The sequence below is a fragment of the Dicentrarchus labrax genome, unplaced genomic scaffold (assembly GCF_905237075.1).
Source record: "Dicentrarchus labrax unplaced genomic scaffold, dlabrax2021, whole genome shotgun sequence".
NCBI classification, from domain to species: Eukaryota; Metazoa; Chordata; class Actinopteri; family Moronidae; genus Dicentrarchus; species Dicentrarchus labrax.
The window spans coordinates 4024091-4045408 of record NW_026136717.1 but is presented as its reverse complement, the minus strand read 5'-3'; the positions used below and the strand labels follow the sequence as shown (position 1 = coordinate 4045408).

General features: G+C 38.9%; 3 protein-coding genes across 3 annotated transcripts in view; all 3 read left to right on the top strand.

Annotated features, from left to right (window-relative positions):
- tbc1d14 (TBC1 domain family, member 14) overlaps positions 1–11144 on the top strand; it is a 39017-nt gene extending 27873 nt beyond the window's left edge. The window contains exons 9-15 of the mRNA XM_051375458.1: positions 2001–2081; positions 2226–2314; positions 2514–2701; positions 5205–5319; positions 6060–6169; positions 7343–7601; positions 7700–11144. Of these exons, the coding sequence (XP_051231418.1) occupies positions 2001–2081; positions 2226–2314; positions 2514–2701; positions 5205–5319; positions 6060–6169; positions 7343–7601; positions 7700–7756 (899 nt within the window). The 3' untranslated portion in view covers positions 7757–11144. The remainder of the gene's footprint in view (positions 1–2000; positions 2082–2225; positions 2315–2513; positions 2702–5204; positions 5320–6059; positions 6170–7342; positions 7602–7699) is intronic.
- A 2077-nt stretch (positions 11145–13221) lies between these two features.
- On the top strand, positions 13222–14184 carry LOC127349520 (C-C motif chemokine 3-like). The gene is made up of 3 exons (XM_051375334.1): positions 13222–13390; positions 13492–13603; positions 13797–14184. The coding sequence occupies exons 1-3, from the start codon at positions 13240–13242 to the stop codon at positions 13888–13890; spliced, it is 357 nt and encodes a 118-aa protein (XP_051231294.1). The 5' UTR covers positions 13222–13239; the 3' UTR covers positions 13891–14184.
- Positions 14185–15217: 1033 nt separating this feature from the next.
- LOC127349516 (uncharacterized) lies at positions 15218–20517 on the top strand. Its single transcript, XM_051375329.1, has 5 exons — positions 15218–15435; positions 17330–17485; positions 17693–17855; positions 18789–18965; positions 19631–20517. Exons 1-5 carry the CDS (start codon positions 15354–15356, stop codon positions 19722–19724), a joined length of 672 nt encoding a protein of 223 aa, XP_051231289.1. The 5' UTR covers positions 15218–15353; the 3' UTR covers positions 19725–20517.
- Positions 20518–21318: the final 801 nt, after the last annotated feature.

Below are 21318 nucleotides of genomic sequence, written 5' to 3'. Positions count from 1 at the left end.
TCATTCTCCACTTGCTAAGGGAGCACCAACTTAGAAAGAGAAAGCTCCTCAGCTCCCTCAGGGCTACTTGCAGATAAGCACTCGCTCGCTGACTGCTGAGCTGGCCCACTCTGCTTTGTACTACTCAGCCTTTTAAATGGAGCACAGTCCTATGCATTATCACTATGCATGTACGCACACACGCACACTCACACACACACAAACACACACAACACACACACACACACACACACACACACACACACACACACACACACACACACACACACACAAAAAGCTCAGTCCCCCTCAAAGTTGGCAGTCTTTTAGAAGCAGCAGCTCAGTGACATCATAATCCCCATTTTGAGTGAAGTTGTTTTATTACTGCTGCTAATGCTATGCATTTCTTCCACTGGTACATTTTCTACTTCTAGAGGTACTTAAGTTACTACTGCTAGTACTTACATTATTGTTACACTACTACCAACTACCACTTCTAATGATAATGAAAGCTGAACTCTTGCATCCTGAGTCGATTCAGAACCAGGTCTTGATTCAAAAGGCGCTAGTTTCATGGTCCAAATTTTTGTTTAAAAGGTTCAACCTACTACAACCGTAGAAACGGCTTTTGTCCACAGAAACCACCAGAATCGACACAAAACGACACAAATGTAGGAGCTTTAACATCATTAATTTGGAAGCATGTAACAGTCTCCTGCCTGTGTGAGAACAATGAGAACAATGAAATAAATGTACTTTACTGGTCAACACCGCTGGCTAAATGTCTTTTAAAAAAAACAGAAGTTTAAGTATGTGTTCTGCAGTAAGAGGAGTGGAGGGAGAGATGTGAGGCAAAGACATGGGTGCATGCAAACAACAGGAAGTTAGTTATTGTAGTTGGACCTGCTGACTCTGCTGATTATTAACACAGGCAGCAGTTGCAGCTGCAGCAGTTGCTGTAACACACAGCTAATGGAGGCTATTAAGCTACTTTAAAAGGGTTAGCCGCTGATCATCACAATTATCTTCAAACTAAGTGTAATTGTAGTCAAATCTGAACACATAGACAACATACACATATATTCAGATTCAGAGTGAGGATAGCATTATCTCCGATGTCAACCGCATAAATGTCCATAAGAAAGAATAAAGGAAAAAAAAGAGGCTGCTTATGACTCCAGACCTGCCTGAGAATCATCACTATCGCTAATAGCTAATTCAGTATACTTTTAATGGTGCAATTTTTCCAAAATGTGAACAAATATAGGCTAAAACAAACAGGGCCCAAGCTGTAGCCCACAGCTAACCCACTCAATCCAAACAAAGACAAATGATTGGTACTTCTGTTCAAAAACTTACAGCAAAATTATCATCCAAATAAAAGTAAGACAAATTATGATAGAAGTGATTATTCTTCGTTCAGTCAACATGATGTTATTAACAACCTATTAATCTATTTTTTGCAATCTGCGAATCAAAAGCCCTCCTGAAACACATTGTTGGCTCATTAGAAGAAGTCTGAAATGTTGTTGTTAATATATTTAAGATATCTTTTGATCTTTTAGTTTTTTTTACAGACTTGTATTTGCACTAGACTGCCGTTCTCATCTCAGCTGATTGCAAGCCTGTTCAGCAGCACGCTTTGTAGTCAGTATTAATCTGCTGGTGTTGGTACTGCACAAGGTCAGGGCCACCAGTGCAGAGCTCCGTGTCACATCTCAGAGAGGTTCATTATTTCGATCCAGCATCTCATCACTAGAGGGCAGCCACAGGTCAAGGCGCAGGCTGGGAAGGTTCAGTGTGCTGCAACAAAATAAATGTGTTCTGAAAATGGAGCTAGATCTGTTTCCTTTAATCACCTTTCATGTTACTGCTGCAGAGAAATGTGAAGAGCAGAATCCTTTTATCACCTGAAGTGGTTTCTGTCCAGTCATCATGTTCTCTGCTCAGTGTCTTTAGCCTCTGCCTTACCTCTCTTTCTCATATTGACTGTGCCGTGGTGCTGTTCTGTGTCCCTGCAGAGCTGTACAGCATCTGCCTGTCCCGGGCAAAAGAGAAATGGAGGACCACGGCAGCACCGGCCCCAGAGCCTGAAACTGAAGGTAGAGACAGAATGGAAAATGTTTCCTATAATGTTGGTCATATTAACTCACACACTAATATGACTACTGGAGTGTAGGACTAGATACTAGGGTAGGTACTGCTCATGTTTTAAGATTTTCTTTATGTTTGTCCATGTCTTCCAGATGCTGGCTCGTCAGATCGGGAGTCGAGTCTGGAGCTGATCAAGCTGGACATCTCAAGAACTTTCCCCCACCTGTGTATCTTCCAGCAGGTCAGTGAGAGAAGCTCAGCCACCCCATACAACACTGATGTTTTAAATTGCACAACAAAAGTGAAATAAAGTTTGAATTCTCATTCACTCTGACATTATTGTATCAAAGTAAATCTAACATGGACATTTCTGGGGACTGGTGAGTGTATTTTTGGCCTCTGTGTTCCATTGTCGTCATTATTTCTTTGTTCATCATCAGGGCGGGCCATATCATGATGTGCTGCACAGCATTCTGGGAGCATACACTTGTTACCGGCCAGACGTTGGCTACGTAAGTCATACACACAAAAACACAGCATTACACTGTGTTGTGATACTTTTTTACATTACTCAGAGATATTTTACATACATTTTTTTTTATACTGCTGCTTTAAGAACACAGTTCCTGCCTCACATCTAAAATCTAAAAACCTTCATCACAGATCGGAGTCAATAAATTGGTTAAACACTGACTTCAAACCCGTGTTTATGTATATGTGGTATGTTTTTTGCTTCGTGTCAATATTAAATTGGGTAAAAAAAAAAAAATAAAAAAAAAAAAACATAAGACAAAATATTGCACACAGGTAATGGCTCCAGTATCGTATAGGAGTATTATTTGCATATAATGCAGTTTAGAGGTGTCACAGATCTCCCACTCAACACCTACATAGGTTATTTAAGCTACTAATAGACTAAGTTTGATTGCGGTGTGGATGACTGACAGCTTACGGTAATTGATTTCCACTGAGTGTGCGGTTTCTGATAGGAGGAGCTCAGTGGGTAGACGTTATTCTCTGTGCCTGTGTGACTACATTTCCATCCTGAGGCCTCACCGATTATAGGAGAAAAAGGTCCGCAGTCTTTGCCAGAGACGATGCAGATACTCTGCTACCTTTACATTCCGGGTCAATATTTACTGGAACAGCTTATGTCTCTAACGTGGGAAAATTGACTTATGAATTATTATCAGGTAAAATCAAAGGTTTTATCTAAGTAGTAAAATCATGCAGAAAGAACAGTTTCATTTTACTGAACTCTGTGCTGACAGTGTGCAGGGATATGTTTTTGTTTTTTGGGAGCGACTAAATACCACATCAATCATAAATGAGCTGCAAGTAAATCACCTTTATTGTCATTATAGATGATAATAAACAAATCTGAATTATTCTTCATTTATTATTTAAATATAAGGTGTATTTTATGGAAGTTGTTAACAGCCATGCTTGCAATAATTTTTTTTAATGCCATTTTCTTAAGATCATGAGATAAATTATTATTAGAAAACTACATTTGTTTTTTCGGATAACAAAATAAGATGAGATCTTTTCTCAAGATCACAAGATAATTATGGATAGCTCAAAAATGAGTTTCTGGTTGATTTGATCACGCTTCGCTTCAGCCTTCAAGATCACTGTCATGACTGTCAGGGAGGATTCATAACTGAACTTAAAGAGTTGTTACCAGAATGTACATCTGACAGTTCATTTAAGCTCATTTACTGGCAATGTGACACAATGCTGACAAAATATTTCAGGAGACGCTTGAGCGTCAATCAATGACCAGACTTTTTTTTCATGCACACATTGTCCATTATGTTGAACTGATCTCTGATAACCATTATGAGTTATAAGAGGAAACAACCTTTTTTTTTTTTTTGTTGAGATAAAACAATGAACTTGTGATCTCAAGATAACGGCATTAAAAAAAGTAATTGCAAGCACGGCCATTCTCGGCTTTCGTAATTTTGATATTTTCTGTCATATTACAATGTTGTAGCAGCTTGCTGTGGTTGCAGCCAGGTGCAAAATCACCACAGAGGGCAGGGCTCACCTCCCCCCCATATATGCAACATGCAGATTTGATTTGAGCATTGCGGCCTTCTCTAAATTTCACTTCATGTCACTGCTGTAGCACACACTACCCTCCACAGTCATCAATCATAAGATCACCACTAACCTGCCCCGTACAGTACAGTGCCAGGTGGTTTGGGCAAGGCATTTCTGCAGTGTGTAGGTGTGATTTTTCCAGTTAGCAAACCTCCTTACCTTTTCCTTCCATCCTCCTCATGAGTTACTGATCATGTGACTCATCACTTTTCTGTTCACATACTCATTTAAGTTCTGACCCTGCTCTTGATCCTTGTATCTGCTTTGTTATCTTTAAAAACATCTCCTGACACATGATGTATTTTAAAATTAAACCCTGGAGATCGAAGCAGAAACTTGATTGTCAAAAATAATCAGCGCTTTGGACCCGTGTGAAAGTTCTAGTGAGATGGCTGTTCTGTGATGATGTTTGGGCTCTTGCATGGAACTGATGTGCACCCTGCTCTAACTCTTCAGAGCCACATTGTGCTTGTAAATGCTGTGGTTAACCCCCACGCTGTCTATACTTAGTGAAATGACTCTGACTTCCTGCACTGACCCCAACCCATGAGCTGCTACACACACACACACACACACACACACACACACACAGTATGCATTCACCTCTGTGTGCAGGTTTTTATTTATGTTGCTGTTTGCATCTGTGTGTCAGCATTTCATCTTTCCTTCCAGTTTTAATATTTAGCTGAAGCTGAAGCATTTCATTGTAAATTAAAGTTTTAAATAAAAAAACTATTGAAATATTGAGTGCTTTAAATGAGCAACAGGGATTATGTGTTGCAAAATTCACATTTTAGCAGGTGTTAACTTGCTGCCTTGCTTTCAGAGACGGAAGTCAGACTATTCATTTCCTATACATACTTAACACTTACCGTTTTTTTGAAGACCAGTTTGTGAACGGTTTGTTTGTGTGTGTGTGTGTGTGTGTGTGTGTGTGTGTGTGTGTGTGAGTGTGCAGGGCATGTGTGTGTGTGTGTGTGTGTGTGTGTGTGTGTGTGTGTGTGTGTGTGTGTTCAGGTCAGGTTCATCGCAGCAGTGCTGATCCTGAACCTGGACACAGCCGATGCCTTTATAGCTTTTGCCAACCTGCTCAACAAGCCCTGTCAGATGGCCTTCTTCAGAGTCGACCACAGCCTTGTCAGTACACGCACACACAAGTTCTCTGATTTCAGCTTCTCACATGTGAATATTTCCGGGTTTCTTTAGTTCTCTATGACGGTAAACTAAACATCTTTGGGTTGTGGACAAGAGGAGATATTTAAGTCACCTTGGGCTTTGGCTAACATTTTATGGACCAGCATTTTGTGTAATGGATGATGAAAATAATAGTTTGTTTGCAGCCCTAATCCTGTGGATTACTGGAAGAGGTCACACCAAGAATATAACAACCCAAATCGAAATAGTACCCATGGAAAATATTCTAATATTAATATACATTTTAAAAAGGGGTATAAAACATGAATTTGAGGGTCCTGACAGTACATTTATATCTTATAATGATAAATATTATAATAAGTATGTTTATAAGGCTGCAACTAATTATTTTCATTATCGATTCGTTTGTCAGTTGTTTTCTCCATTATTTGTTCTAGTTGCAGCTCTGATATGAATGTCTTTGTTACAAATGCTCATAAACATGCAAAAAAATTTGAGTTGATTTTAGCTTGACCTTTTCAGGCTCCTCTATCTTGAGTTGGGTTGTTGTGAGTTTGACACCATAAGGTGAAGCCCTGCGGTGGATACAGTGGTGCTGTGTTTTTAATAGCACACCACAGATATCACTAGTCCATTTCTACATATGACTCACTGCCCTACTTATTACTGTTATTGTGTGTGTGTGTATGTTACTCTAAGACCACCTTCTCCTCTCTCTGCAGATGTTGACTTATTTTTCGGCATTTGAAGTGTTCTTTGAAGAAAATCTACCAAAGCTTTTTGCACATTTCAAGAAAAACAGCTTAACCCCTGATATTTATTTAATCGACTGGTGAGTCTTCTACTAATTTCTTCTGCTTAAAAACAAAAACATTAATTGCATTTTCCCCATGCTGTTAATACATGCACTTGCTTTCAACTACAGTTTTAAGTAATGATGTTAAGTACCATAAAAGGTACTTTGAACTACTTGCCATTATGTCACTTTGCAGGGGGCTGTTCTCGGCCGGCAGGCAGAGTACACTTTGTTCTCCATCCTGTTAAAAACGTGTCACATGTCGTAATCAAAACATCACACTTTGCTCACATCGAGTCCCGCACACTTTAGTGTCAGTTCTTAGAAAAAAGCACGGGCTGTTGGTGTGAGCAGGGGTCTGTATCAGTAGCCTCTACCCACGTACTGCGGAACATTCTACATCTCTATTTTTCACTTCAACTCTCACTTACATCACACACACCACACCCAGCTTATAAAGGCAGTGGTCGTTTAGTATAATTCTTATTATGGAGTGTTCAAACCACAAAACAATAACAATGATGGATTGCTCCAACAAGTGACTTTAGTGTTGCTATATTAAAACCCATTAAATAGACAACTTGGTAAATACCTGCACAAATGCTGTGATATGAACTGTAGATGTCAGATGGAGGTCCTTTTGGCTTTTTATGATTTTCTTTCATATCATGACGGGAGAATAATTCTTCACCAAGTCTAATTTTAGCAACAAGACCAACCCACACAACAAAGGTGTTGACCCAATTTGTCAAGCTGCTTACACAACATGAGTGAACAGGATGCCAGTCATCGATGTACAATATTCACTTTCATCACCTAATCGTCATCGCCGTACATTTTCAAGCTTCTCACTGTTTTTCATTACAATTTGATACCATACATTAAACCCATGTAGAGGATATAGTAATGCTAAGTGTATTTAGCAGCTGAAGAGAGTCTGTAGAGACTAAAAACGGAGCTGACTGAGAGTGAGTATTGGACTTCAGTAGTTGGACTTCAGATTCATTAGTTTCCACTGACACAAGTGACCCAAACATTTTATCTGCCAGAATCTAATAGGAGAGGTGTTTATAATAATAATAATAATTAATAATAATAATGCAGTGGCAAATGTATCTCAGAAATCCATGTGTGTGTATATATGTCTATTAATTTCTGTTGGAATGAAATCACTGTGTTAGGTTAAGTGCGCTGTTCCTCTCCCTCCAGGATCTTCACTCTGTACAGTAAGTCGCTGCCGTTGGACCTGGCGTGTCGGGTGTGGGACGTGTTCTGCAGAGACGGCGAGGAGGTCTTGTTTCGCACGGCCCTGGGCGTGCTGCGCCTCTACCAGGACGTCCTCACCTGCATGGACTTCATCCACATGGCCCAGTTCCTCACCCGTTTGCCCGACCTCATCCCCGGCGAGCAGCTCTTCCAGCACATCGCCGCCGTTCACATGACCAGCCGCAACAGGAAGTGGGGGCAGGTAGGATGTCGGAGCTTTGCATTTCAGGGTGTTTGGTTGGTAGTTTCTCACTTAATTTTTATTTATTTTTTTAACTGTATCTCCTTCCGTCTACTCAGGTCCTGCAGGCGTTACAGAAAGATCCGGAGCGAGGCAGCCCGGTGCTGAAGCGCTGAGCTGAGATCAGAGGAAAAACCATCACACACTAACGGACTCAACCAGACAAACTGGACTCTTAGCAGGCTGGAGGGACCTGAGAAACCTTTGTTCAACGTCAACAGGACATATCTGGTTGTAGCCGCTGTGATAAACCTCTTCTCCAGAGCCGTGTCACTGCTCAAACTGGAAACAGGACCCTCTAGGGTCTGTCCGTGATGAGGGAGGGGTGTGAAAAGGAAAATGAGGCCTTATTTATCTCCCTCTGCTCAGAGGCCCAGCAGTGGACTGGAAAGTGTAGCTGGCAGAGGCTGAAGAATGTATCGCACACTCCCACACACATCCACCCACCAGGCTGATTCAGGTCTCCACAGACCAGAGGAACCCACAGAGATACCAGTTACTACTTAAATCCTCCACTTTTAATTCTCTGCTGTCTTTCTAGCTACAGTTCCACTTGTCTTTTCTTTAGATTTGGCAGTTTTTATGACAAAAAGTCTCTCCCAACCTCTAAAGAATATCAGTCAGGGAAAGTAATCCTATGTCCTAGAATGATCCAGAGTCTGATCTGTAAATTACTGTGTTGAAATGCATTAAGTGGAACCTCAGCTAGTGTCTCTGTGTGTCTGGATCTCTTTGTCTCTGCACCTTTTTACTCAAAACTTTAAGTCATTCCTTCACGTTGTCTGAGTTAAATTTTGTCCTTCGACCTGTGTGCTTCTCATTTGTTTCCTGAACCATTCCATGAAGTCAGCTCTTGGAGAGTTTTTTTTTTTTTGGTCCACAAAAATGCACATAACCTGTATGCTGTAGGTTAAACACCTGAAGACAACTTTGGTGTCTCTGAGAGCACCACGTTGTTACGTTTAATGAAGTGTTTTAACCCTCTAAAAAGAGTTCATAAGCTGCCTGTAAAATGCATTTTACAGTATATTTATGTCAATGAAACTGGAGTAAATAATGAGGTCATACATACCGCATCCGACACAAACTTCCCCCCGCACCGAATATGTTTGAGCTACATTTCAGCTTGTTCGTGTTTAGCCTCCTGATGTCTTGGTATGTGTGTGTATTTATTTAATATTTATCAAAAGGACAACGGAACATTAACAGGACATTGTTCCAGTCACATGAAGGGTTGTTGCTGAGCCTCTCTCCACCCAAACTCGTACGCACTCGGTTTCAACAACACGTAAACACAGACAAGAGGTTGTGGCTCTGAAGCATTAATTGTCCACTGGAGGGCAGATTAAGGCTCAGTCATCTGATATCCCCTCGACAACTCCTGATTTTGAACGCAAACACGACAATACCCTGCTTAGGTTGTGCTGCTGTTTTGGTATGTTTATATAGCAGTTGATGGAGGTGAAACCATTCATCAATTCAATTACAAGAAAGAAAATAATTTCATTATATGAATGGGATGTGCTGCTTTCTTTGTCTTATGTGATAGAAAGTTGAATGTGTTTGGGTTTTGAACGGATGGTCGAACAAAACAGAAAGTGACATTGTGATGGGCAGTTGCTCACCAGATTAACAGATTTTGAAAAAAGCGTGTTGTTAAAAGCAAGTATGTTGTGTAGGTGTTCTTATCCAGTGGTTCTCAACCTAGGGTCAGGGGATATTTCGATTTGACTATTATTTAATCCACTAGAAGTTAGCTCAGCAAGAGAATGAATAAGAGTGATTATTCTCTTCGTAGGTTTCACTCTCTTCTCTTTTAATCTGCCACTCTACAGTACAGACAGTTAGGGAATAACTAAATCTTATCAGACAGGGATCCCTGGGACTACTTATCAAATACAGGTCTACGGCCTGATCTGTCTGTCTTTGTACTAAAATGGTGAACAACCAGCTGGACAGATGTTCTTACAGTTTCTCACCACGTTTTGTCTGCTTATAACACAAGCTACAGACCCAGGCTAACACCAGTCCAAGCAAAGCAAAACTTGCGATTCGCAGTGGAATGAAAACAGTTAGCTTGTTTGTTTTTGTTTGGATTTCAGTCATTTCCTGTGCCGTGTGTCTCAGTGGTCACCGTCGGACCGTCAGGTTCAAACGTGTTCTTCCAGGCTTTGTGGCTGCTTCTCTGAGGTTGTCAGACATGTCGGGGCCCTGACGCTACATTCACACTGTGGTAAATGTGTCACTCCATCCTGACCTGTGGTGGGCGGGGCCAGTATTTGCATGAAGTTTTGTTACCGGCATTGTTTTGATGAGTTGACGTAGACTATACTGTGCAAAGTTAAAGTGAAGTATGTTGATCCCACAGTGGAGAGCAACAGTTGGTTAAATGTCTTTTTTGCCATTTTTGCACAGATCTGTTCATGAAATGAAATAAGAGTTGAGAAATGTAGAAATCTCATTGGTTGTTGATGTTGGTGAAGAATTCTCTGTCAACACCCGTGAAACAAAAGAAACCACTAACTGCATTTGTCAGTGTGAACGCAGTAACTGTCCTGTCGCTGGCTGTGAAGCTGCTTCATCCGATGTGTTGTGCTACTGAGTTTGTGTGAGATGGAGCTCACTTCTTTTTGTGCCCTGTTAATATCGGTCACGTCTCTATTTTGTCTCAGTATCTCTTGTCCCCACTGAGGCCACATTACACTTATTAAATGCCTTGAAGAAGAATGGACCACGGCTGAAGTATAACACACAAACAGGAAGCGCCTTTCATCTGTAAATCATCATGTCGGCGGGCCCACAGCTGCTTACAGACAGCGCTGTGTGTGCATTAGCTCAGCAACATGCAGCAGACTTTCTGATCCCTCATCTCGATGCACTCCTTCCCCCGTCACTCCCCCGGTGTGGCGACACACCGCAGGACTGCAATAAAAAGCTTTTTGCACGTTCATGTAAGCCTTTGATTTGTGCCTCTCATCATCACTTTATGTCATCACTCGCAGGTTTAAACGGGTTTTCCATCCTTTGTTTTTTTTATGCTTAAGTAGTGACCAGCTGATTAAACAAGCTGAAGTGTGTGTGTGTGTGTGTGTGTGTGTGTGTTTGTTTTATGTGTGTATGTGTGGTATTTCCGTAATGAGATCTGCTAGTTACTAGTTGTTACATTAGAGGCTGGCCTGTGTATGAATTGACCCAGCTCTACCAACACTACCTGCTGACTGCCCTTCTATCACACTGTATGATCCACAGTGGCCAGAATCAAAATTCAATCAAAGTAAATTTAAATAAAAAGTGTAATATGCTGTTTGACTTGCTGGATGTCTGTATCTTCTTGGGTTCTGTTTGTTTTGCATTGTCTGTTTTTGTTTCTCCTCCAGAGACCCGTGTACTGTAGAGGACTGATGGACATAGATGGAGACAGCAGAGGGTTACCATGCAGCTGTATCTCACTTGAAATGTATATAAACAATGGTTTTATTAAAATAAAGAGCTGTACATATTCAACCAGCAGTGCTTCACTGTCTTTGTTCACATGAACGGAGTCAGAGTCAAAGTGTGTCATGGGGGAAACAATAGTTCCAGCATTTGGCTGCATTTTTTTGACTTTTTATTTCATTAGCTGACCTCTCATGAATCAGTTTTGTGTTGATTCTGCCGGCCCCTGTGGACATTAGTGGTAGTGTTTCTATCACCTTGTTTCATTGATGTCAAGAGGAATCTGACCGACTGACGTTGGCAGGCATTAATACCTATATAGATATACTGATGGTCTTGTTTGTTTATGTAGCTCATATAGATAGGCATCAGTATTAAATTGCGAGAGCCAGTTTAAAAACTCCTTGAAGAACGTACCATTTGCAGCTTTAGGAGATTTTTAGCTTATGCTTTAGCAGCAGTCATGACCACAAGGCCCGGATGTAACACCACCCCTGAGAGGAGTGGAAGACCATGTATGAGGTGAGGTGTAAATACCCTTGATCCATCAGGTTTCATACTTTGCCTGATAACACAGTATTCTATGAGAAGGGACTTGCCATAAAAGCGGCTAATGGAAGAATGCAGGGCGTATTTTCACTTGAATATCTTTTTGGCTTTCTCTCCGTGTAGGAGGTAGAATGAGTTACTATGAAGACTGTCCTTTCAAGGAAAAACATATACCCTCTCTCTGGACATATTACACAATAAAATGTTTTGTTGAATGCAACTGGTTACCTTCTGGTTTACTATTAACTTCATAGTGGCTTAAAGGTCCAGTGTGTAGGCTTTAGTGGCATCTAGTGGTAAGGTTGCATATCGCAACTCCCTCGCTTCATCTTCCCCCTCCAAGTGTAAAGGAGGAACTATGGTGTCCTCGAAATGTGTAAAAAAAAAATGACGCCCCTATCCAGAGCTAGTATTTGGTTTGTCCTTTCTGGGCTACTGTTTCAACATGGCGGACTCAATGGAAAGGGACCCATGTTAATAGTGTTAATTTGGTTGTGTTTTGGGCCACCTTCACTCTGCTTTTAGCTCTGTTTTTGTTTTCCACCAACTTCTGAGAAACAAATCTGGCAGATTAGCAGCTAAATGCTCCACTATGTATCTAGTCCCCAACTGTCTGTTTGCTGTTGGGTAATGGGCAGGTTGTGTACAGTAGATTCAGCTGTGTCGCTGATAATGGCTGCCTGCTGCGTCTGTCAGTGAGGTTGATGAGAGAGAACAGTAACATTGTGGACCAAAACAATGAGCTGAAAGATGCTAAAAAATGCTGGGTAGAGCTGAAAGGAGTCCAGTGGTGATTCTCTACGAGTTCATCACACACATTGTTAAAACTATTGATTTGTTCATTTTGACTTTAATCTAAATAAAACAAGTTTTGTTGCAGCACTGCATTCTGGTCCATTACTTTCTGTAAATGTTATATCTGCCTTTGTTACGATCGATTTTCTCAGAGTTTAAATAATATTTCTTGAATCTTTGCTAAAAAACAAACGTTAACCATAATCTCACTTTCAGCTTTGGTGTCGACTGAAAATGACACCAGTGGGACAAATGTTACACTCACTACTAACTGATATGACCTGTATAGGTATAATTCCTCCCCACTAACATGATCTCATGCAGAATGAATGAAGTGACATGAAATAGCAATTCAGATTACTATCAGTCTTGAATTAAAGATATTGAAATTTAAATTTTTTTTCTGATTGCTTGAACAACCTGTTGGCCTAAAGGTTTAAATAGATAGTTTTATTCTACTGAGCAAACCTGATTAGGCCGGTTACTAGCAGAAGAAAAGCGAAAAACTAGACCAAAAATGCACCATGAATGCAAAAAATAAATAAATAAACCCATTCACCAATACCTCTTTTCATCGCCTTTCCATTTATTAGAAATATTGCAACACATGGTTTTTCTGTAATACACCGTCATGCTTCGAGCTACATCTCTGGGCTAACCACAACCATTTCCTCTGCAATCTACCCTCAACCTTTTCAAAAACCGAGTGGAAAGTTTCTGACAGTCAACTTCAGTCCCCTTGAAACCACAAACCCCCTCCCTCTTCCACACCAGGTAACACCTTTTTTTTTCCTCCTTGAAACATTTTTGATCTTGATAAATGCAACACCACACCAACTTTTGTTTAGTTGCCCTTTTTCTGCAGGTGAGGAGCAGTTATCAGTACATCTCCATCATCATCATGAGGACCAGTCACATCCTTCTGCTTTGCATCCTGGGAGCAGCACTGCTTTCTTCAGTGATCTGCAGCAGTAAGCTAACCTTAGGTTTTATATTTGAACCGTGTTCTATGTTAGAGGTGTTACTTCTTTCAACACCCTGGTAATATGTTACGTTGTGGTCTTTGTTTCAGATGGAACCGGTCCTGACGACTGCTGTTTCAAATTCTACCCGAGGAAAATTAACAAAAAACTCATCCGTGATTATATCCTAACTGATAATCGGTGCCCAAAAACTGGAGTCATGTAAGTTTATTTTAATACAATGACATTAATCAGTAAATAATCAAATCAGTTGTGCACATTTCACACATATACTTATATACTCATCAGATATAAAGTACATTGCATAAATCTTGAATTTTTTTAAATAATTCTTTAATTTTATTTAAGACAGTCGGACATTAATGACATTGACTTTTCACTCTCTCTCTTTCAGTCTGATTACACAAAAGTCTCGTCACATCTGTGCAGATCCGAGTCTCTCGTGGGTTGAGAATATCATGAAATGTGTGGACGAAAAGACCCTTTAAAGCACCTGCTGCCTGCTCCTCCTTATAGTTACTGCAGCCTTATTTTGCTTTGTCAGATCACATTCTGTGAAATGCATGTAACAGTGTGGTCATGATTTTACCATTAATGTGAAAATCTGTTTGAAATAATTAAAAATGGAGCCTCTAGATGGAGCCATTTAGAGCTCTTTGGCACATTGATCAACTTATCCTATGTTTTTGTGATTTCTTGTGATTTCTTTTGATGCTTTGTATCGCCCACAGTATCATACAATATAAAGCTTGTACCAATACAGTCAACAGTGTGAAAACTTTGCTTTGTCTCCTCTCAGTTCCTTCCAATCTAAAAAATACAAACTTGCTTGATCTGTATTGACAAATTTGTAGAAATCTTAAAAAATATACACAGTAGGCTATATCTCAGCATTTTATTCATTTCTGTGAAGAGAACTAAATTAATGTTATTTTTAAAGTTTAGATAATTATTTAAGATATAAACTTTGAAGACCTGAAAGCAGAGCCTTCACTCTCTAATAAACTTATCCTCCATTAGAAAAGTTAAAACAACCAAAGAGCTAATAGAAAACAATGAATTTGAAAAAAAAGAAGCCCATGAAGTATGTATGATTTAAAAAAAAATGAAAATACCTAACCAACAGATAATTGTATTTCAAGTTACCAAAAATATCAAAATACATATAACATAAAATATAGAAGAACAGGTTCTAGCATTAGCTGCCTCCAATAGGCCCAGATGTGGTGACGGTAAATACTCAGACTCAGAACTGACATTGTGACCTCGGCTCTCCGTACGTTACTCTGGGACGTAGCATGTGTGATATACTGACCGCTGCCAGTACATAGCAAAAATGAGTGCCCACTGTAGAGCATGGGTACATTGGGCCTTAACGCTACAGAAACATGAATACACAAGACTGCCATTATACTACTATAAGACTAATAGTGTCATTACAACTACTGCTCTAAGTCTTAACTGACTGCTACTAATACTACTACTGCTACTAGTAATAATACTACAATTATCACTACTACAGTTCTTACCAATTCAGCTAATACTGTACTTTGTGCACATGGAATGAAAGGCTACTGCTAGTCACATTATTAATATTTATAAATAATACATTATCATTAATAGGACTCCAATATGTTTTGTAATACTTTTTATTTCAATTCTTAGTATTTTAGAAAATATGCACACAGAACTTTTATAGGCACGTGGGAAAAGAGTTAACCTCACCTGTGGTAATACATCGTGACGGCAACAAGAGAAAAATAGTACATGAGCAATGCTTTGTGGGTAAATGGTTATTTTCAGATCCCTGCAACACATGCAAACACTGGCTGTTTGTGGTACAGTGGCATGTTTAACAAGAAGAGAGTAGATTGAAAATTGTACAGATTGTAAAACCCCCTGAGCTAAATAGTGATTTGTGATAAAAATTGATTTGACTTGAGATAGAAACATGCAGCGGACTGTTCAGGTCATTGTTGTTCTTCTCAACATTGTATGGATTGTCTTCTTTTTACAAACAGATCCTTCCTCAGGTAAGAAACGTTTCATATTGTGTTTTCTGTTGCACTTTGTCGGTTTTAAAATAAAGTGTGTTAATAATCACATTAGTTAATCATAACTTTATACTGTAGTATTAATTAAATATTTTATATTACATATTACATTTTATTTCATGACTACTTCAACTTACCTCAGCCCAGATCTGCACACTAACTATAAGCACATTGTCAGCCTCACACTACACACACTTGTCTACATTAGACAGAAATCTAACTAACTTCTTTGCCATTTCAAGGAAGTGCGTTTCAAAATACTCCACTTCTGAACCAACTGATCCAACATAGCTGTCAGGTGTACGGACACTTGACGCTTAATTGTAAACTCACTACGCTTAAGCATTGTCAATTCAATTTAATTCAATTTCGACTATTAAATGTTCAATTTCAATGCCATAATGTAAAGAGGAAACAGGTGATCTGTCCACCAATCTGCTCTGGCCCAAAACTGGTTTCATCAGCATCCACAATTCCAGCACCTCCCTCCATACTCTCCCTTCTTTAACTCCATTGAGGCCCTACATCAGGGCCAAGCAGCAAGGAAAGCTTTTTTTCCCATATTGCACTGCAATTGTTTAGTGATTATATACCAAACCACTAATCAAAGCTGAGACTGTATGCTAATAGAGAAAGGGGGCATGATAGTCCAGTACATTCTGTGAATTGGTAAATGGAAAGAATGGTAAACATGATCAGCAGTTGAACACAACTACAACACAGTTGTTATCGATTACACACAATGACTCAAAATGGTTGACACTCTTCTATGTGATTAAACCAATTGATTAGAATAGAATGTGGATATGTGAGTGGTTCAACATCATCCAATGATTAATAAATGTTTGTCCTCCACCTCTCCTTTCCTCAATCCAATAGAAGATAGACCTGTGGTGACAGAGGGGGGAAGTCTCGTTAAGACTGGATCCGGCACAGTGGAGGGTTTTCCCCCTGTTGCCTGGCAAGCAAGACTGTTACCTGTGATGTAGACAAAGGCCTGAGCCAGCAGAGAGACATGATACTGAGGCAAAATGAAACCTTTGTCTGTTTTACTGTTGCAGTACTTAACCCTTGTCCACACTGGGCTGCCTCACAGTACTGCTGCAGCTCGTACACCTGTAGGGTCCACACAGAGAGCGTTTCTGCTTCTGCGCTGCCTCTGCCAGCCCTATCTTCCTACATTACATTCCTACCTTGAATTTCCCTCGAGATAAATAAAGTATCTATCTATCTTATGTTTGCCCCTAGATAAATACAATACAATAAAAGCTTTGGTAACCAAAGAATGAATTCTGTCCACAGAAACACTAGAGAGCGTGTGTGGCAGTGTGGCTGCTCTACTCTGTTTGCAGAAATAAAAAGGAAGACATTCCATTGTGAACGTTCCTTGTACTTATGAGTTGTGAACCCACATTTTATATATATTTTTAGAAAATACAAAATGCATTTACATATTTATTTCTGATGTTATATGCCCTGAACTCTAGTGGGTGTAGAATATGCTCTGTTCTGATTTCCAGTGCAAAATGCAAACCTTTGGAAATACATGGATGTATGGACTGATTTTGCATTGTGGAGCGAAATAAATATTTGCTCAGTATATTCATGTACTTTACTCCAACAAAATCTCAGAAAAAAATCTATCACAGACGACTTAGAAAAGTAAACAGTGATTAGATTAAGCACAGAAGTGTGCAACTGGTTCAAACAGAATCAGATCGTATGAACCATGTCTGTGCCATAGGGTGACACATTTTTATAAATTGTTGAATAGTGAATGAAGTGTTTCATTTGCATAGTGTTTTGACTATATGGGTTTTGAAAGAGTGCTTAAGCAATTGTATAAAAGAATAAGATGGGTTGTGATTTGCAGTGTCCGTACAGAGGAGAAGCTCTGACAGCTCTGATGAGGAGATGCTGTTTGGAGAGTTTTGTATTCAGCCTGAATCTGACATGAACTGGACATCAACTCTACATCCAGCCAACGACACCACAAATAAAACCAACAACACCAACACAACCACTGAAGGTAAGTCTGTCTTTATCCTGAAAATGTGCTGAAAATGTCAGTTCATCAATTTGTTATCTTCTTCATACCATCATATCTTTATCATCTAACCTACACCAATTATGCAGTAAAATGCTACTTTATAAATGTATCTTTTATTTTACATTATATTTACCCGTATTAATATGTTTGGTATTTTGCTATGCTTGCTTCACGTGTTTTCTGCAGAGTGTGCACCCAGAAACTTCACACTGCATAAAAGCAGCAACCTAACCGATGTGATCAAAGGTCACAGCCAGGAGACGAGTACACAAGCAAAAGACCTTCACATTTCACAGTTGTCATTGGTTGACCTGAGAACTCCTGCACCAGGAAGCAAACCCAGAGTAAAGTGAGTTGAAGTTAACTAATATGGCTTCAAAATAATAGCTGTTTACAGTGTAATACGTGTATTTTATTTTCTTTGTTTACACTTTGAGCTTTGGTTCTATATTACAAAAAATTATAACTTTCTTTATACTTTTTACACAAATGATTAACTCATGTACATCTTATTATTTTGTACATTTCATTATATATCACAGTATATCACATTTGTAGTACTGGTAGTGCTACACATTACAGTAGTAGTAGTAGAAATGTTCATTGTAGCAATGATAATTGTAGTTATAATAATGATAACAACACCAATAATAAAAATAAAAAATAAAAATGAGATCAAATAGAATAAAGTAAAAAGACAACATCACATGAAAACAAGTGTATAAAAATGGGTTTTAAGAAGTGATCTAAAAGAAGTCACTCATTCTGCAAACCACATCTCCTCAGGCAGGTCGTTCCAACGCTGGGGGGTCCTTATGGCAAATACATCTTTAGATTTAAGCGAGGACCTAAGGCTGTGAACTGGCTCATAAGGGGTCAACATTTCTGCTATGTAGCTTAGGGCCAGACCCAGATGTGCTTTAAAATGTGTTATTACTTGTAGTAGTTGTTATTTGTAGCAGTTGTAAAGTACTTATAGCAGTTGTAGTAAGTGGTTTCATTTGTGTTTGACTTGTGACATGATGTGTTCTTCCTTTTTCTCTCCACTTATTACGTAAAGTTTTGATCTTTGGATTGTTTTGTTTTGAATCATTAAAATACATCAAGCTAAATGTATGTATCTGCTGACATTACTAAATGTTCTCCAACAAAATCCAGTCAAGTTTATTTATATAGCTCACAACCATAGCTGACCAACGTTCTGTACAAATGAAAGTGCACGACACATCTGTAAAAAAGGCACAACCCAGTCATGTGTTCATGTATCCACTGTTGGAGACAGGTTTGAGACACATCCAGCCGGGTCCCCTGCTGTGGCAAGACGGCCTTCTTCTTCTTCCTCTTCAAATGCAATCTCTTCTGATGACTGCTGCTTTAAATTCTACCCAAGAAGAATCAACAGAAATCTCATCTTTGAATATTACCTCACTGATATGCGGTGCCCAACGACTGGAGTCATGTAAGAAAAGTTAACTTTACTTTAGTCTTAATCAGTAAATGACTTTACGCAACAAAATAGTAACAATAATAATTATTATAAGGTACAACGATTATTATTATTTTTACGATTACCATTATATTATTTAAATTAATTAAGTAAATTCAATTATGGATTCAACATTTAAAGGACCAGTGTGTAGGATTCAGTGACATCTTGTGGTGAAGTTGCAGATTGCAACCAGTTGAATACAGTTCAGCCTTCTAAATGTGTAGCTGGGAAACTCATGGAAAATGCCAAAGGCTCTATCTACTGCCAGAGTTTGGTTTGTCTGTTCTGGGCTACTGTAGAAAGCTGGTGGACTCTATTTAAAGGGACTGATGTAGATAAAAATGGCTCATTCTGAGGTAACAAAAACAGTTCCTATATTCAGGTAATCATACACTAATGAAAACAAACCTATGAATATTATTTTCCATTAATGCCAATAGATCCTCCTCAATGTTACACACTGGACCTTTAAAATAGAATTCAGAATATTATATAATTAATATTTGGAAAGATCTTTTTTGTTTTTTGTTTTGACTTTACAAATGTATTTAATAAAAAAGTTGATCAATTAATTTATTCACTGTGGTTTACTCATTTATTCAGTCATTAATTTTTTTCTTTGTTCTTTGTTTCAGCTTGGTCACAAAAAAACATCGTCACATCTGTGCTGATCCAGGTCTCCCCTGGGTTCAGAGCATCTTGGATCATGTGGACAGAAGCTCCTATTAAACCAGCCGGCTGCGGCTACTGTTGCTTTCTCAAAGCTCATATACTATAAAATTCAATGTTTATAACTTTAAACAGACTATAGTAAAGATTTTAGTATTATATAATATGAAAACCTGCCACAGTTTAGTATAATTTTGGACCTTGGTTACCACAGTGGTGGGTACGACCATGCTTACCAGGGGTGGCAGTACTCAACAAGAAGTAAGGGTGCTCATGTGGACAAAAATCTAAAGTGCCAGCCCATTTCAGGCACTGCTATTAAACCATCTGTCTTGTTTGACTTTAAAGGATTAGAATGGGTTTATGAGCTAAACAAGGACTGTGGATTTTGTCCCCATGTTTTACAGTGTAGTCATGCAACTATGAGATCTCTTACAACAAATAACTCTTGCAATGTACATATGTCTGAAAAATAAATCTCAATCTTTTACTAACCTGTTACCTATTACAACTACTTACTCTGGACAGATAACTGCTACCTTTTCCCAGCATTACATTTCTGTTACTACTCTGAATAGTTATAGTTACTAAATTTGGCCTAAAAATCTCACATAGTGCACAAAATGAAATGTATCAAGTGAGGTTATCAAACAGTGACCACAGTGTATATGTTTATCATTGAATACAGTATTGTCATTGTATGTAAATCAGTATCTGAAATGATGTAGAGGATGAATATGCTGTATTACTGTAAAAATAGACAATGTGGTCAAAATGGTGATTTTGACTGTTCTTCATTGCATCACTCATAATAATAATGTAGGTGTGCAAATCATTAAAATATTCAAAAACAGGTGCTTATTGTTTTACCAACACAGCACAGTCAGTTTTATCTTAGCTCTTAGTTTTAATTTGACATTTTCCATTTGCTTGTAAGTATGTCTTTCTATAATAAGCATCCAACTATGGTTATACTAGGCAACAATAACTTCCAATACTGTGCTATAATCCCTTTTTGACCTTGCATCTTTCCTTATCATATTGTACTATACTACTATGGTTAACTGGCAATCCGTGCACCATAAGAACAATTCTGCTGATTTCTCTTGCTGCAGTAATCTCAAAGTTAGAGAGTACAGAGTACACCACACCACTGAGCAAAAAAGGTCCACATTAACTTACAATAACACCAGTCTCCCAACAACAGCAACTAGAACAATCTAGCTACTTTTGTCAAGTACCAAGTCAGCGGCCCAGGGTTTGAGTCCGACCTGTGGCCCTTTGCTGTGTGTCATTCCCCCGCACATCAACACTCCCTTGGAATCAAGATTCAAGATTCAAGAACTTTATTTGCCATTTGTGCTTGCACACATAGGAACTCTTGTGCGGTTGTTTGCTCAAAGAGTCAAGTTAAAAAGACACACAAGAAAGACACATAAATCTATAAAACATATACTTCTCTAGAAATAAAAAGAAAGTGCATAAAACCCTAAACAAAAGAGAAAGTGGGAGCATTGTAATTATAAATTGCACAAAACTCTATATAAAGTGTAAATTGCACAGGTATATTGCACAGGCCCAGGACACAATATAATATAATATACTATAATATAATATGATATGTTATGAGGTAGGTCAGTTCATTTTGTTTTGG